We start from the raw sequence: 15,000 nt of genomic DNA, 5'->3' as shown, positions 1-15,000 counted from the left end.
CTTGTTCTCCGAAGTGAGCGCAGGCCCCCTTTCCCCGCGGCCTCCCGCCGCGCCGCCGCGCCGCCGCGCACTGGGGGCTTCTGGGTCCCGCGCCTCTCTCGGCCCGTTCGCCGACCGCTGAAGAGTTTGAATAATTTCAGACGGCGGCGGCGGCGGCGGCATTCTCGGCCCCGCTCAGGCGTTCGTTCCGCTCGCGCCTCTCCTAATATGGAGGGGGCCGCTTCAAGGCGCCCCGTTCCACCGGGCACCGCGGCACGCGCCGCTAAAAAAGCAGAGGGAACCGTCCCGTGCAGTCAGAGCCCTTTTCTCCCAGACTCCATTTTACTCACTGCGGGCCACACACCCAAGTCAACTATAACTCTGATCCCTTCAAGCTCTCCTTAAAGTCTGTAAAGATAGTTGTTTCGTGTGCGCTGCAGTGTGATTCATTTAGTCAAAGTGCAATAGTTGTGCATTGATATTTCCTCCAAGGGAAATGTAGTTATTGGCTTGTGTGGAAGCTGTGTGTGTGCAAACAGGCCTTTGATTTCTGTGACTAGCCAATGAATGAATGACATAACGCCTTGTTTCCAAGGGGAGGGGCGGGGGGAGAGTGTGCGTAGTTACGCCAGTCTGTATAGAAGGAGCATTCACTTCAGACAATGCATACATTGGTTCAGTGCTGTGTAGGAACTAACACCCCTCCCCTTCATCCCACCATCTTAACCTCACCGTTAAAATGCCTTTTTGTTTCGGTTGCTAAATTTAGCCTCTCGGCAGCCCGGGGAGGCGACAGATTCATGGGTCTGACCTGAATGCTACAGTCGTGTTACACACTCTTTCTTCTCCTCCTGTCTCTCTCTACCCTTTTTTCCCCCTCATTCTATTTTTCCATACACCCACATGAATGAAATTAGTTCTCTTTGGTACACGGGTGCAGGTACGGAACTCCTGCTCTCTATGGTACACGAGTGCAGGTAAAGAGTTTGTGCTCTCTATGGTCCACGGGCACAGGTACAGAACTCCTGCTCTCTATGGTACACGGTTATAAGTACAGGACTCCTGCTCTCTATGGTACACGGTTGTAAGTACAGGACTCCTGCTCTCTATGGTACACGGTTGTAAGTACAGGACTCCTGCTCTCTATGGTACACGGTTGTAAGTACAGGACTCCTGCTCTCTATGGTACACGGGATGTGAACGAGAATGAGACTGAAGTAACCGTTTCAGTTCAGAAAGAGCGTGGAACCACATAAGCAGGTCTGAGAGTTTGTACAGGGCCGCCATTAATCCTCCGCCCCCGCTCCACTAAGACCTACACGCACGCAAACGTGCACATTACAGGCATGCACGCACACACACACACACACACATACACGCACACACACACACACACACGCATACACACACACACGCACGCACGCACGCACGCACATACACACACGCACGCACGCACGCACGCACGCACACACACACACACACACGGAATCGCAAGCGAATGCTAACTGCAAGAGGAACGCATGGGGGGAAAAGAGGAGTAGGAGCAGAGAAAAGCAAGAGTGCACACAGCACACAAAGGAGAGAGATGGAGGAGGGGTCATGGGGGGGGGCCTTGGTGGTGGGGGAGGGATATTGTCCATCCGTCCAGCTCTGACTCTAATGGCTGTGTGGGATTAGTTTTCTCATTTAGTAGGCCACAGATGGAGTGGCTTGTGTTCTTTCTCTCTCTCTCTCTCTCTCTCTCTCTCTTTCTCTCTCTTTCTCTCTCTCTCTCTTTCTCTCTCTCTCTCTCTCTCTTTCTCTCTCTCTCTCTCTCTCTCTCTCTCTCTCTCTCTCTCTCTCTCTCTCTCTCTCTCTCTCTCTCGCTCTGTTTGTCTCCCAGCCTCCCCTGTCTTTCTCCTCTTGCCTGTGCCTTCGCTTTAATAAGTTTGCTGTTTGCATATCAAGACGGCGGCTGTTTGGGTTTTTTTTTTTTTTTTTTTTCCTGGAAGTTTCAGAATAGCCGGTGGAGGCGGGGCTGAATGTAAACAGCTCTTCTTGTTCTCTTAATTCAGAGAAATGTGTGAATATGCCTTCCAGCCATGCCGTAGTGGCGTAGCGTATTTTTAAATGCGTATCCTAGAAGATTGTGTGATTAACTGCATAAAAATAGAACAATTAACATTTTAACACAAAACAAGAATAAACACCGGGCCAAGTCTAGTTCTCGTGTTTGTTTTCAATTTTATACATATCATTTGAAATTTCTGGTTATTCAGGGCCCAGTTCTGACTACTCCAGTCGGTCCAACTGGTTCTGCTGCAACCCTTTCATTTAATCTCTCTCAAAACGCTTTATTGGCATGACGTATGTCAGTATGTGTTGACAAAGCAAAATGCTAAATAATGCACATGAACTGCAATGCGATGTCATGAATTCCAAACAAATAAACAATTCTGCAAATGCATAAATGAATTACTTTTGTGATAATAATAATCCATTATAATAATGAATAACTAATAAAAATTCCCCCTCTCTCTCTCCCTCTCTCTCTCTCTCTCAGCAGGCGCAGTGTCAATCCCCCCTGCGTCGGGCCCCATGGACCTGCGGGTGGGCCAGCGCGCGGTTCGGCCGGGCTCCGACACGGCCATGCTCACGCCCCTTCCCCACCCCCTCCTGCTGCCCAGTCCCTTCTCGCCGCAGCCCTGTGCCCAGTTCTCCCAGCAGCAGCTGCACCAGCACATCAGGGTAAGCCCTCCCCCGTCCCCAAAACACGCACCCTCAAGACTAGCAGTGAGACGTACTGCGGTATCAAGTTCACAATACCATATTCTCGCGGTGCGATACTTCGTTTGAAAAAAAAAAAAAGGGGGTTTCGACAACTACAGCACTTCACTGAACACCGCCATGTGTGTAAAATGAGTCATGAAAACTCAAGTCAAGTCACTGTTGTTCACGTGATCCCAGTTAAATTTTTTGAAATCTCAGTCACATGCAGACCTGGGTCAAATATGTATTTGTTTTGGATTCAAATACTTTTCTGTGCTCTATTGATCTTGCCTTGTGTAATTGAGCCTGCCAGTGTGACCAGAAGGCGGGGTTTGCACTTTTTGAGAGTATTTCATTGGTTCCAACACACCAGGCAAGATCATTAAAGCGTAGAAAAGTATTTGAATCCAAAACAAATGTACTTGACCCTGGTCTGGTCACATGCTAATTTCAATTCTTGATGCACCACATAGGGCCATGAAGGTTTTTTTTTTTTTTTTTTTTGTACGCTGTATTTTTCCACACCCTGACTCGAGACACATCCTGTGGCCCCGCTCTCACCGCACGTCCGCTCTCTTTCAGTTCAACATGGAGCAGAGGAGGCGCGAGCAGGAGCAGGAGAAGCAGCAGGAGCTGCAGCAGCTCTGGCACAAGGAGAAGAGCCAGCAGAGTAAGGCTCCGCCCACCCCTCGCCCGACTCCTCCCAGCCTGCCCACGCAGACCACGCCTCCTCCTCCTCCTCCTCATCCTCTTTTTCTCTCTTAAATCAGAAATGGAAATTTTCTCAAGGTTTATTGGTGTCTGATTGAATGCACAGAAGGCTAGGAAACAAGCACAGCATCAAAGGACGTCTGGAAGGGGACCTTCTTGGGTCCAAGCGCATTCCGCGCATGATTGATGTATGGGTGATGCGTGTTTAAGACATTACTCATTCGCTGTCTCTGTCTCTGCTTTAATCCGCTTAATTCCACCCGCCAATGAGAACGCTGCATGCACCTTCGTCCCGTTCCTGACACTGCGTGATGTCACAGTTCTGTGTGCTCAGTGAGTTCAGGACAGGTCTCATATCTGTGGTCTTGGCCTGTCAGATACGAATGCTTCCGGCTCTCCTTAGAAGCCAAATTAGGTTTGACGCCAAATACTTAGTTTGACGCCAGACATCCAAAGAATGCTCTTGAGTTTATTTTAAAAGAAAGAAAAGACTAAAAATAAACCACAAAAAAGCAGCAGCTACAAATCATCCTGTCTAGCGTCAGAGGACAGGGGAATTTCCCAGGAATCGCCCGTGTGCTTTAATCACACTGCTGTTCCGAGGAAGTCCAAAAACACACAGAGGTGTGCTTGTAAAGCCAAAAAAAATCACAATGGAGAAAAAGAACAAGGAAGTGATGGGAGAGGTTTCGGGTCATGAGTCTATCATCCGCGTTTCTGTTTCCGCTCTTATCTCCTGTGGAGTTATATTCCGGTAGTGACAGGTGGAAGACGTAATTAAAAGAGTACACCTGTCACCTGTGGGGCCTGCTTACGTGTCCCCATGTCACCATTTTACATCGGCCACCATTTTATATCCAGTGCTGTGGGGATCCAGGAAATTCACTCTCCAATCTTGAGACACACCAGATAACAGGTCATCATTTCAGTATTATTTATGGTTTTTCCCATTCAATAGTGCTTGCTCTTTTTCCATAACTATAAAAGCTGCTCTGTGGTTTGTGTTGTCTGAGTCTGATCTTTGCCGGTTAATCAGCAGATTGTTGGGCGACGGGATGGTTAAAAATAGGCTTGCTAGGCAAATAACTTGGTCATGTAAATATTGACCCTGTACGTTATGGCACCTTCTGGCTCATGCAGATCAAGGCAGGGCTGCACTTGTCGGGTGTGGTCTGGCTCATGTAGATAAAGGTGGGGCTGTTCTTGTCGGGTGTGGTCTGGCTCATGTAGATAAGGGTTGGGCTGTACTTGCGGGCGTGGTCTGTCATGTAGATCTGGGTGGGGTTGTACTTGTGGGCGTGGTCTGTCATGTAGATACGGGTGGGGTTGTACTTGTGGGCGTGGTCTGTCATGTAGATATGGGTGGGGTTGTACTTGTGGGCGTGGTCTGTCATGTAGATATGGGTGGGGTTGTACTTGTGGGCGTGGTCTGTCATGTAGATATGGGTGGGGTTGTACTTGTGGGCGTGGTCTGTCTCATGCTGATCGAGGCAGGGCTTTATTTCCGTGTGTTCTTGCACTCTCCCGTGACCTGCCCCGCTCCGCCCCTCCTGCCCCGGGGCCTAGCCCGCGCCCTGCTCCGTGTCTTTGGGGTGCTGACAGGCCGGGGGCGCCCCGGCCCTTTGATCCGCCTCCCCGAGGCTCCAGCGGGAACGCGGCCCGTGAGCGGAGGTCTGGGGGACCGCCAGCGCTGCAGGGTTTTTCTTGGCCCAGTCAGACACCTTCCCAGAGGTCACTGTAATTCTGTCTGCTCCAGTGCGTTCTCGCTCACTCTGTCTCGCTCTCTTTCTCTCTCTCAGCCTCCCTCTCTGTTCCCTCAGCACAGTCACACTGAAGCTCTACACTTTGAGTCACAGAGCACAGCTCAATTCTCAGAGTCACAGCTCCACTCTGAGTCACAGCTCGCGTCACTCCCTCCTCTCTGTTGAGCATGTTTTTGCACTAGGCCAGCCGATCTGTCCCTCAGAAATGTGCTGTTCTGAACATAAATAATAAAAGGGATGAGATGGTTCCTTCCAGGCCTCTAATTGGCTCCTTGTGTTGATTGACAGGTGCTGTGGCCAGTTCGGCAGTGAAAAAGAAACTCCAGGAAGTGATTCTGAAGAAGCAGACTCAGGCTGCTTTGGAGAGGACCAACTCCCACCCACTGAGTGGCCCGCCTGTGGGATACAGGTGAGGGGGGCGTGGCCTCATTTAGGCCCTGTGCATGACTCTCTTTCTGCAGTCACTGCTCTTCTGCCACTCAACTATATAATGAGAACCTTAGCACTGTAGGCCAGTAACTGGCAACAACACAAACGTATTCCTGGATTTAATACACCTCTATCCTTAGGTTAGAACCAAATGCATCCCAGTATTGTTTTTCTTACATAAACAGAGTTTGGCTAGTTCAGCGGTTCAGCAAAATGAACTCTCCATATTGTGTTTATGAGGGAGAAAACAAAGGACAGATGTAGATTAAATCCAGGTGACATTCTTTGTGTGACTGTGTGTATTGTTTTTTGCAAGCATTGGCTCTGTGTGTGGTAAGCCTGAGTTTGTCTTAGTGTATTGTGATAACCCCTTGGGGGTGTGTATACTGTATATATAGACAGATATATATGTGCGTGTGTGTGGTTTGTGTGTGTGTGGGGCATGTGTGTGTGTATGGGTGTGTGGGTGTGTGGTATGTGTGCGTGTGTGTGTGTGTGTGTGTGGTATGTGTGGGTGTGTGTGTGTGGCATGTGTGCATGTGTGTGGTTTATGTGTGTGTGGGTATGTGTGTGCGTGTGTGGGTGTGTGTGTGTGTGTGCGTGTGTGTGTGTATGTGTGTGTGTGGTTTGTGTGTGTGTGCGTGTGTGTGTGTGGTATGTGTGGGTGTGTGTGTGTGTGTGTGTGTGGTATGTGTGCATGTGTGTGTGTGTGTGTGTGTGTGTGTGGTATGTGTGTGTGAGTGTGTGTGTGAGTGTGGTATGTGTGCGTGTGTGTGAGTGTGTGTGTGTGTGGTATGTGTGCGTTTGTCCTTATGTGTGTTAAACCCTGAGTGTCTCCTCACAGGGAGCTGGCCCCAGACCCTAGCGCACCCCCCCAGCCCTTAATGGTTTCGTCTCCTGGACAACAGCCGGGGGGCGACGCCTCCGAGGACCTGCCGTTACGGCGAGCAGGTGAGACGCTCCACCCCCACCGTCCCCGGCACCGCCTCCTCATCCCAAATATCCCTAACACAGTCCCAAATATCCCTAACACAGTCCCTAAAGCTCCTAGCACAATCCCAAAGATCCCTAACACAGTCCCAATGATCCCTAGCACTGTCCCTAAAGCTCCTAGCACAGTCCCAAAGATCCCTAGCGCAGTCCCTAAAGCTCCTAGCACAATCCCAAAGATCTCTAGCACAGTCCCAAAGATCTCCAGCACAGTCCCAATGATCCCTAACACAGTTCCAAAGATTCCATACCCAGCCCTGAAGGGCGGGGCATTTGAGCATGTCCGGGTTTTGTCGGTTGTCCCCGGCCCAGTGATGGAGCGGAACGGGCAGACAGTGGAAGCTAGGCCGCCTCCCCCGAGCACAGCAAAGGGGCACGTACGCTCTTGAGAAGGGGCGGGGCCGGCCAGGTTACGCAACGCTCCGCTTCATTACTGTTGCCCGGCCAACGGCGAGGGCGTGCTGTCTAATCGCGCTCGAGGTTAGGACCTTTAGCTCAGCACGTGGAACAACACCTGCACGCAAAACACTTCTGCTGTTAGATGGCACCTGCCATTTAACACAGTTAACACTGTCACTACGACGGAGTTTTATGTAAACAACCTTCATTAGAGCCCTAATATACCCTACCTGTACATATACAAACCTGTACATATATCCTACTTATGCATATACAAACCTGTACATATACATACCTGTGCATATACATACCTGTAAATATACATACTTGTACATATTCAAACCTGTGCATATACATACCTGTACATATTCAAACCTGTGCATATACATACCTGTACATATACATACCTGTACATATTCAAACCTGTGCATATACATACCTGTGCATATACATACCTGTACATATTCAAACCTGTACATATACATACTTGTACATATTCAAACCTGTACATATGCATACCTGTACATATTCATACCTGTACATATACATACCTGTAGTGTACACATACACACCTCTCTCAGGTTCCCCATCATTGCTGGTGCATTGCTGAGCTCTATCCAGGCCATGTTTGCCTGCATCATTTCCAGATTAATTAAAGCTGTGCTGCCGCACTCCTCTGGTCCCGCGTGTGGCTCGCACCCCACCTTGCGAGCCGTGGGGCTGACGGACGCACCTGACCCGCTTTGTTTGTCCCGCAGCGTCGGAGCCCAACCTGAAGGTGAAGCACAAGCTGAAGAAGCACCTGAACACCCGGAAGAGTCCGCTGACCCGCAAAGAGAGCGCCCCGCCCACCATCAAGCACAGGGTCCCCGACACTCTGGGTATTTATCCCCGCCCCCCTCAAAGTCCCCGCCTCCCCACAGAACCCTGCATTCTGGGTACTTAATCAAGATCAAGTCTCGGGTGGCCATTACCAATGTACCCTTGAGAAAGATCCTAACTCTCATTAGCTTCAGTATATAAGGAGGCAGGTTAAATAAGGAAGCTGTGCAAGTTGCCCCGGATGTGCTTAAACGCATACGATTCACCTCAACACGCACCCAGTACACCCCCAACAGCATTTACATTATTACTTACACTGTTTTCACCTATTAGTAATAATGTTAATGACTTAATAGTTGGATAATATGGTAATAATCAATTCCTCAATATCAGAAAATAATCAACTGATCATCTGATAAAAGTTTGTTACGATGATCTATTTAAGCTTGTTGATGTAAAATATTTGCAGGAGTGTGAGGGAGGGTTTGGTTCAATGCTGTGGTTTACTTTCAGTATCCGCAGGTGAGATTTGAACTCGCAACCCTCTGGATACAGCTCCAGTTGCCTAAGCACTGCCTGGCATTGCTTTAGCTGTGTGATGCACACGCTGTAGCGTATGTGCTTATAATCCCATGCCCTGTGTTGTGGTTCTGTGTTGTTGCCCACCGCTGTGGTGGTTTAATGTGTGACCCTGCTCCTCCGCCCTCACCCCACAGACTCCTCCCCCAGCAGCAGTAGCACCCCGGTCTCCGGCTGCAGCTCCCCCAACGACAGCCTGGATAACGGGGTCCTCCCCGCCGCGGCCGGGCTGTCCCACGAGGTGAGCTCCCGATTTAACACCCGCGCTCCGCTCCGCCCGCCCCCACACCACCACACCCCCCTAACAGCAGCGGAGTGAGCTCCAGACCACAGTTAGGACTCTCCCCTGTTTACGCTTCCTCCCGGCTCAACTGACACTGACCTCAGTATTTACACAGGGATTAATCCTCCTGCGTTTAGCATTACTCTGAAGTCCATTGGCTACTTTAAGCGCAATATTCTCGGTCCCCCTCTTGCACCTGTTATGGCACTTGATGCTCCGCTGTGGGTTTATTTAATGACACCTGTGTATTGTGACACTGATAAACCAGTATCATCTGCACTCTTTGCCTGCATGTTTTCGTGTGCGCTTTAGCAGATGCTCTTATCCAGAGCGACTTATAAAATACTTAAAAGTACATGTAGGCGTAACAGATAACGTGCATGCTCACTCACTCGTAGGCAAGATAGCGCGTTATGCTCTTTCTGGCTGGACTGTCGAGGAGGGGTCAGTAGGAGAGAGAGAAGCAGTTAGCATACCGAGCGGCGGGAACCCGCTTGGGCTGCTGGGAAAACTCCGTCTCGTAGTGCTGTTATTTCATTCAGTAGCCTACCCACTCCTCGTCCGGTGTTCAGTCCTGCTGAACCGAGTGAAAATGTTTTCGCTAAACTCGTTCCGTGCGCTCTGCTATGCCGCTGAGAGCGAAGCCAAGTCAAATGTTTTAAACAGCGTCGCCGGGGAAGGACATCCAAGCAGCCGCAGGCCGTCGCCATGAGACCAAATCTCTCCCCCGCCTCCTCCGCGATTAAATCCTTTTCTTTTCTGCAAGCGTTTCCCCTTGCATTCGTAAACTAACCACACACAGCAAAAAGTCCAGGAGAACAAGAGAAAAAGGAAAAAAGAGAAATGTTTGTCTCTCAAGAACAGTGAGTGTATTTACTGCTGTAGTGCAGGTTGTCCCCGGGGTGGCTGACCATGCAGAACGGGACCCCAGCAAATGTCACATTCGCACGCATTGTGATTCAGCCACTGTCCAATTTCGGGCAACCGCGATGTATTTGTTTGGTGTCGCTGGGATGTATCTGGGTTGTGTGTATTTTAGATTTGACTGGTGCATTTGGCGTGTGTGTTTTAGACCTGAAGGGCGTGTTTGGTTTCATGTGTGTATTTTAGATATGAACGGTGTTTTTGTTGCATACGTATATTTTAGATCTGAACAGTGTTTTTGTTGCATGTGTATATTTTTGATATTAATGGTGTTTTTAGTTGCATGCGTGTATTTTAGATATTAACGGTATTTTTGGTTGCATGCGTGTTGGCAGGCTCAGAGGCTGCTGCTGCAGGATGGCACCCTGGCCCATTTCACTGTGCCCAGCATGTCAACCATGCCCACCATCACCCTGGGGCTGCCTGCCAACGCCAAGGTAAGGAAGCAAGTCTTCTTGTTATGATACTTTAAAACTATAAATAAAAAAATATATGTATTGTAAACGCATAATTTCACCGATATTGAGAACAAATGTCTTTCATATAAGTGTTTGTTTTGGTGAGAAATGTTGCAACATAATTGAAACTTCTCAGATATCTGGGAACGTTTTCAAATTTTACCATCATCTAAAAGTTGAAACATTTAAAATATTTGTCCCAGGTCCATATATAGTTTCACAAGTTCACCGGATATTTGTTTAAATGCTGAAATGTAAATTGTTTCCTCAAGATGTATATTTCTTATGTAGTACAAGTCTATGTTATAATCAGTACACTGCCCCCTACTGTCAGCATGCAGCATTTTTCCCTGTGAAAATTGCTGTCTCTGTGTGTGTGTGTGTGTGTGTGTGAGTAAAGCGCTCTGTCTCTCTGTGTGTGTGAGTAAAGCGCTCTGTCTCTCTGTGTGAGTGAGTAAAGCGCTCTGTCTCTCTGTGTGAGTGAGTAAAGCGCTCTGTCTCTCTGTGTGAGTGAGTAAAGCACTCTGTCTCTGTGTGAGTGAGTAAAGCGCTCTGTCTCTCTGTGTGAGTGAGTAAAGCGCTCTGTCTCTCTGTGTGAGTGAGTAAAGCGCTCTGTCTCTCTGTGTGAGTGAGTAAAGCACTCTGTCTCTGTGTGTGAGTGAGTAAAGCACTCTGTCTCTCTGTGTGAGTAAAGCACTCTGTCTCTCTGTGTGAGTGAGTGAGTAAAGCGCTCTGTCTCTGTGTGAGTGAGTAAAGCGCTCTGTCTCTGTGTGAGTGAGTGAGTAAAGCGCTCTGTCTCTCTGTGTGAGTGAGTGAGTAAAGCGCTCTGTCTCTGTGTGAGTGAGTAAAGCGCTCTGTCTCTCTGTGTGAGTGAGTAAAGCACTCTGTCTCTCTGTGTGAGTGAGTAAAGCGCTCTGTCTCTCTGTGTGAGTGAGTAAAGCGCTCTGTCTCTCTGCAGAGTGATGCTGATCTGGGCTCTATGAAGGTGGGCCGGGTTCCGGTTCTGGCTGGGGGCCCTCAGGTGTACCTACCCCTGGGCCTGGAGGAGGCAAGCGGCCCGCTGCCCTCTCACCTCCAGCCCGTGCTCATCCTGGAGCCCTCCGGCCTGATGCACTCTCAAATGGTGGCTGGTGAGGCTTCCCCAACACACCGCACCCCAACACAGCACAGCTCAAACACACCCCAACATACTGCACCTCAACACACCACGGCTCACAAACACACCCCCAACACAGCACAGCTCAAATATACCCCCAACATACTGCACCTCAACACAGCATAGCTCAAACACACCCCCAACACACTGCACCCCCACAAAGTGCTTTTCAAACACACCTCAAGCACATCGCACCGCAACACACCTCAAATAGGCCTCACCCTAATGCAGAAAATCTTGAACACCCCCCCAACACATCCTCAACACAGCATACCTCAAAACACACTCCCAGCACAACACACTCTACCACACTCTAAAACTCAATACACTCCCAACACACAACCAGCACACCCCAACACAGTCCAGCTCATATATACTCCCAACACAACACAACCTAACACACCCTTAGCACAGCACAGTACTCCCACAACACAAGGTGAGCAAATGCATAGATCTGAACCAAATGCTGGCCATTGTTTAAATGCAATGGTACATCGTTAAGTTGTATTACTCTCCGTAGTTCTGTAGTTTATCTTGAGTTTATCTCTTTGTGATGAAAAAAACTTGCAGTATTTTTTTTATCACAAGCAGAAGTCTGGATGTTGTCCCATTGTAAGCAAACATGCAATGTGGAATAGCTGAGCTGAAGAGATGGTAAAACTTATGGTTAAAAACCTTCAAATGTATTTGCTGTAGAGTAGGTCTAGTCCATACAGGTCTGCTGCATGCAGAGGAACCTGTGGAGCAGTGAACTGTTGGCTGATGGGCTGGAATTACACTGAGGTGCATTGACTACTGTGGCAATGCTGCCCCCTGGTGATAACTTAGTTGCACAAGCGTAATAATGCTTGAAACTGCAGTCAGGTCTTGTTGCAAGATTTTGTGCCTTGTTTTTAGATCCCTCCCTTTTATAGCAGATTTGACCTCATGTTGGCAGAATGGAACAGATAACATGCTGATAATTAGTTCATTTATTTCTGTCCCTTTGGAGGAATTTTAGAATTTTTGAGGAAGGTTCGCACTGCACACATAAATACACACACAGACATACACACACACACACTTTGCACTTGTGCAATGCACACAAACTTGACTTTATATCTCAAAATTGCTCCAATGAGCATGTTTGTGTTCATATGTTACATACAAAATATACATAATGCTGCTTTATTTTGGTAAGTTATTTAGATATTTACTTCCAAGGCGCGGTTCTTATAGTATTCCTCCAGTCGGTAAATGTCTCCGGTTCTGCTGCATCCCTTTAATTCTCTCTCTCTCTCTCTCTGGCTCTCTCTCTCTCTCTTTCTTTCTCTCTCCCTCCCCCTCCCTCCCTCCCTCCCTCAGTTCCAGGCTTGGGTCATGTGCCCGTGCAGTTTGCTCCCCATCTAGAATGCCTGTCCTCTATGGGCCACAAGCCCCTGAGCAGGGCCCGCTCTGAGCCCCTCCCCCAGAGCCCCAGAGGGCTGCACCCCCACCTGCTCCAGCAGCACCAGAGCAGCCAGCACCTGGAGCGGCTCAAGCAGCAGACGCACCTGGGCAAGGTAACGGCGCGGCGGGAAAACAAGGCGGGCAAGATGGCCGCCGAGATCCTCTCCCTCAGCCGTACTTCTCCAACCAGCGTTGACTTACACTCTGAAGCACGCTGTCGGACGCACTGTGTGTAAAGCTGGGTGCTCGTCCGATCGCGGTGGCTTTTATTTTACAGAAGGAAATGTGAAGGCGGTGTTCTGCCTCGACCGCGAAAGCGGAGGCGCGTGTGAACCGGGAGCGATAGCGCCGTGATCGGCCGTCTGTCTCTCCACAGCTCATGTCGAAGTCCAGCGAAAAGCCGCGGCTCAAGCAGATTCCCTCGGAGGACATGGACTCCGAGGAGGCGGGGCCTGCCCCCGGAGACGTCCATCACGGCAGGGCGAGGGCGGAGTCACTGCGGGAGGCGGAGCTACTGCAGGAGGCGGAGCCTGGCTCTGCGGGGGACGGTCAGGGAGAGCAGATAAACCTGCAGCAGGCGCTGATACACAACCAGGTGGGCCATTCACAGAACACTCACTGCTAATAATCTTCACTGAAGTGGCCTTATTACGTATGTATTGTTTGAAACACATACCCAAAATGTTAGCAATGATAAAAATGAGTAAAAGTAAATTGTTTTATTACTGTTGTCAGTGCTTCCACAGTTTGGGAAATCAAACAAAAATCCTTATTTTTGTCTTTAATTACGTACACCTGTGAAATGGACTGCAGACCAGTCACAAAACAGCACCCACAAGAAGCACAGAGGCCCTGTAGCCTGTGGCCCAATTAGAACCATCATTCAGAACCAGCTTTTGTAAATAAAACTCAGCTGTCACTAGAACAACGAAGTCGCAAGCAATCTTCTGGTTACTTCCAGAGAATGGGGGCCGAAGGATCCTGTGTAATTGTCCAAAGTCTGGTGAACATAGCACAGACATGCACTCTTTCATATACCAAATTTAAATGTGATAAGGAAAGGTTACATGAGGTTAAATGAGAGAACTGTGTAACACACCTGATATTAATAGACCGGTTGGTTAATTTGATGCATTGTGGGGCCAAGGAAATTAGATCTTCTGTAGTAGCATTGAGTGCTGGAAGGTTTTATTTGTTCCACTACATGTCCACCAGGGGGTGACATTGCATCACATGTATAAGAGAAAGTTTATCACAGCTCAGGATAATTGACTGCAATATTCCTGACCAGTCTTTGCCTCTCTCCCTCTCCATCTCCCCAACCTTCTCTCCATCTCTCCCTCTCTCCAGTCGTTGTTATGGGAGAAACAGAAGCAGTTGCAGCAGCTGCGTCGTCAGACAGCCCAAATGGAGACTCTGGCGGTTCCCATGGTGCTCGGCCCCGCCCACCGACCCCTCTCCCGAACCCAGTCCTCCCCGGCCTCCACCTCCCTCCTGCTGCCGGACAAGGCGCTCCCCATGCCTCCCACAGAGACCCCCAGCAAGCCCCGCTTTACCACAGGTAAGAGCCACGCCCAGGGGTGGTCAGGGGGCATGGTTAAGAGAGAAGAGGCCTGCTCCCATCGCTTAGCTGAGCATACTTAGGATTCATAGAACAGGCGTTCCCATAGCACAGGCATTCAAGTAGCACAGGCACTCCCATAGCACAAGCATTCAAATAGCACAGGCATTCAAGTAGCACAGGCACTCCCATAGCACAGGCATTCCCATAGCACAGGCATTCAAGTAGCACAGGCACTCCCATAGCACAGGCATTCAAGTAGCACAGGCATTCCCATAGCACAGGTATTAAAATAGCCCAAGAATTCAAATAGCACAGATGTTCCCATAGCACAGGTGTTCCCGTAGCCCAGGCTGAGATGTACAGGTGGGTTGTGAGGCAAATGAGAAGTTAAAAGAGAAAAGATTTATCATATATCATTGATTTACCTTGACGTGCAGTTATTTAACATGCTGAAAGCATATGTATTCCATCTGAAAATATGTTGGCCTACATTTCACTATAAGAGGTGGATACCAGGAAGTGTATCTGCTCATTAAGTGGATCCTCGGCACAGAAAGTTTGGGATGGGCCATTGGAATGGTTACTGGGCAGAGTTAGTTAAGGTGATCATGTGCTCAGGGACACTTCCTGTTCACGGATGTAGGGAACGTTTGTGGGCTTGTGCCGGTCTGGGAGGCTGGTGCTGTTCCCAGGGGAGACGGCTCGGAATCAGGAGGGCTGGGAGTAATGATGCACAATGTGCAGCTTTACTCACTGTCTGTCTATCT

At 49.2% G+C, this 15,000-nt stretch overlaps 1 protein-coding gene across 4 annotated transcripts in view; it reads left to right on the top strand.

The window, feature by feature from the left end:
• The window catches only part of LOC118207907 (histone deacetylase 7-like), a 77,640-nt gene that overhangs the window by 44,877 nt on the left and 17,763 nt on the right, over positions 1 to 15,000 (top strand). For 3 of the 4 annotated variants that reach the window (XM_035382094.1, XM_035382095.1, XM_035382097.1), the window contains exons 3-13: positions 2,522 to 2,706; positions 3,310 to 3,397; positions 5,490 to 5,610; positions 6,475 to 6,581; positions 7,778 to 7,900; positions 8,558 to 8,661; positions 9,963 to 10,064; positions 11,044 to 11,215; positions 12,586 to 12,782; positions 13,046 to 13,264; positions 14,020 to 14,230. In XM_035382094.1, coding sequence (XP_035237985.1) covers positions 2,522 to 2,706; positions 3,310 to 3,397; positions 5,490 to 5,610; positions 6,475 to 6,581; positions 7,778 to 7,900; positions 8,558 to 8,661; positions 9,963 to 10,064; positions 11,044 to 11,215; positions 12,586 to 12,782; positions 13,046 to 13,264; positions 14,020 to 14,230 — 1,629 coding nt within the window. The remainder of the gene's footprint in view (positions 1 to 2,521; positions 2,707 to 3,309; positions 3,398 to 5,489; positions 5,611 to 6,474; positions 6,582 to 7,777; positions 7,901 to 8,557; positions 8,662 to 9,962; positions 10,065 to 11,043; positions 11,216 to 12,585; positions 12,783 to 13,045; positions 13,265 to 14,019; positions 14,231 to 15,000) is intronic. The other variant, XM_035382096.1, reaches the window with a different exon arrangement.

This window comes from Anguilla anguilla, chromosome 11, assembly GCF_013347855.1.
Source record: "Anguilla anguilla isolate fAngAng1 chromosome 11, fAngAng1.pri, whole genome shotgun sequence".
NCBI lineage: Eukaryota > Metazoa > Chordata > Actinopteri > Anguilliformes > Anguillidae > Anguilla > Anguilla anguilla.
Note: the sequence above shows the minus strand (reverse complement) of the source record. Positions and strands in the feature narration are given on the sequence as shown.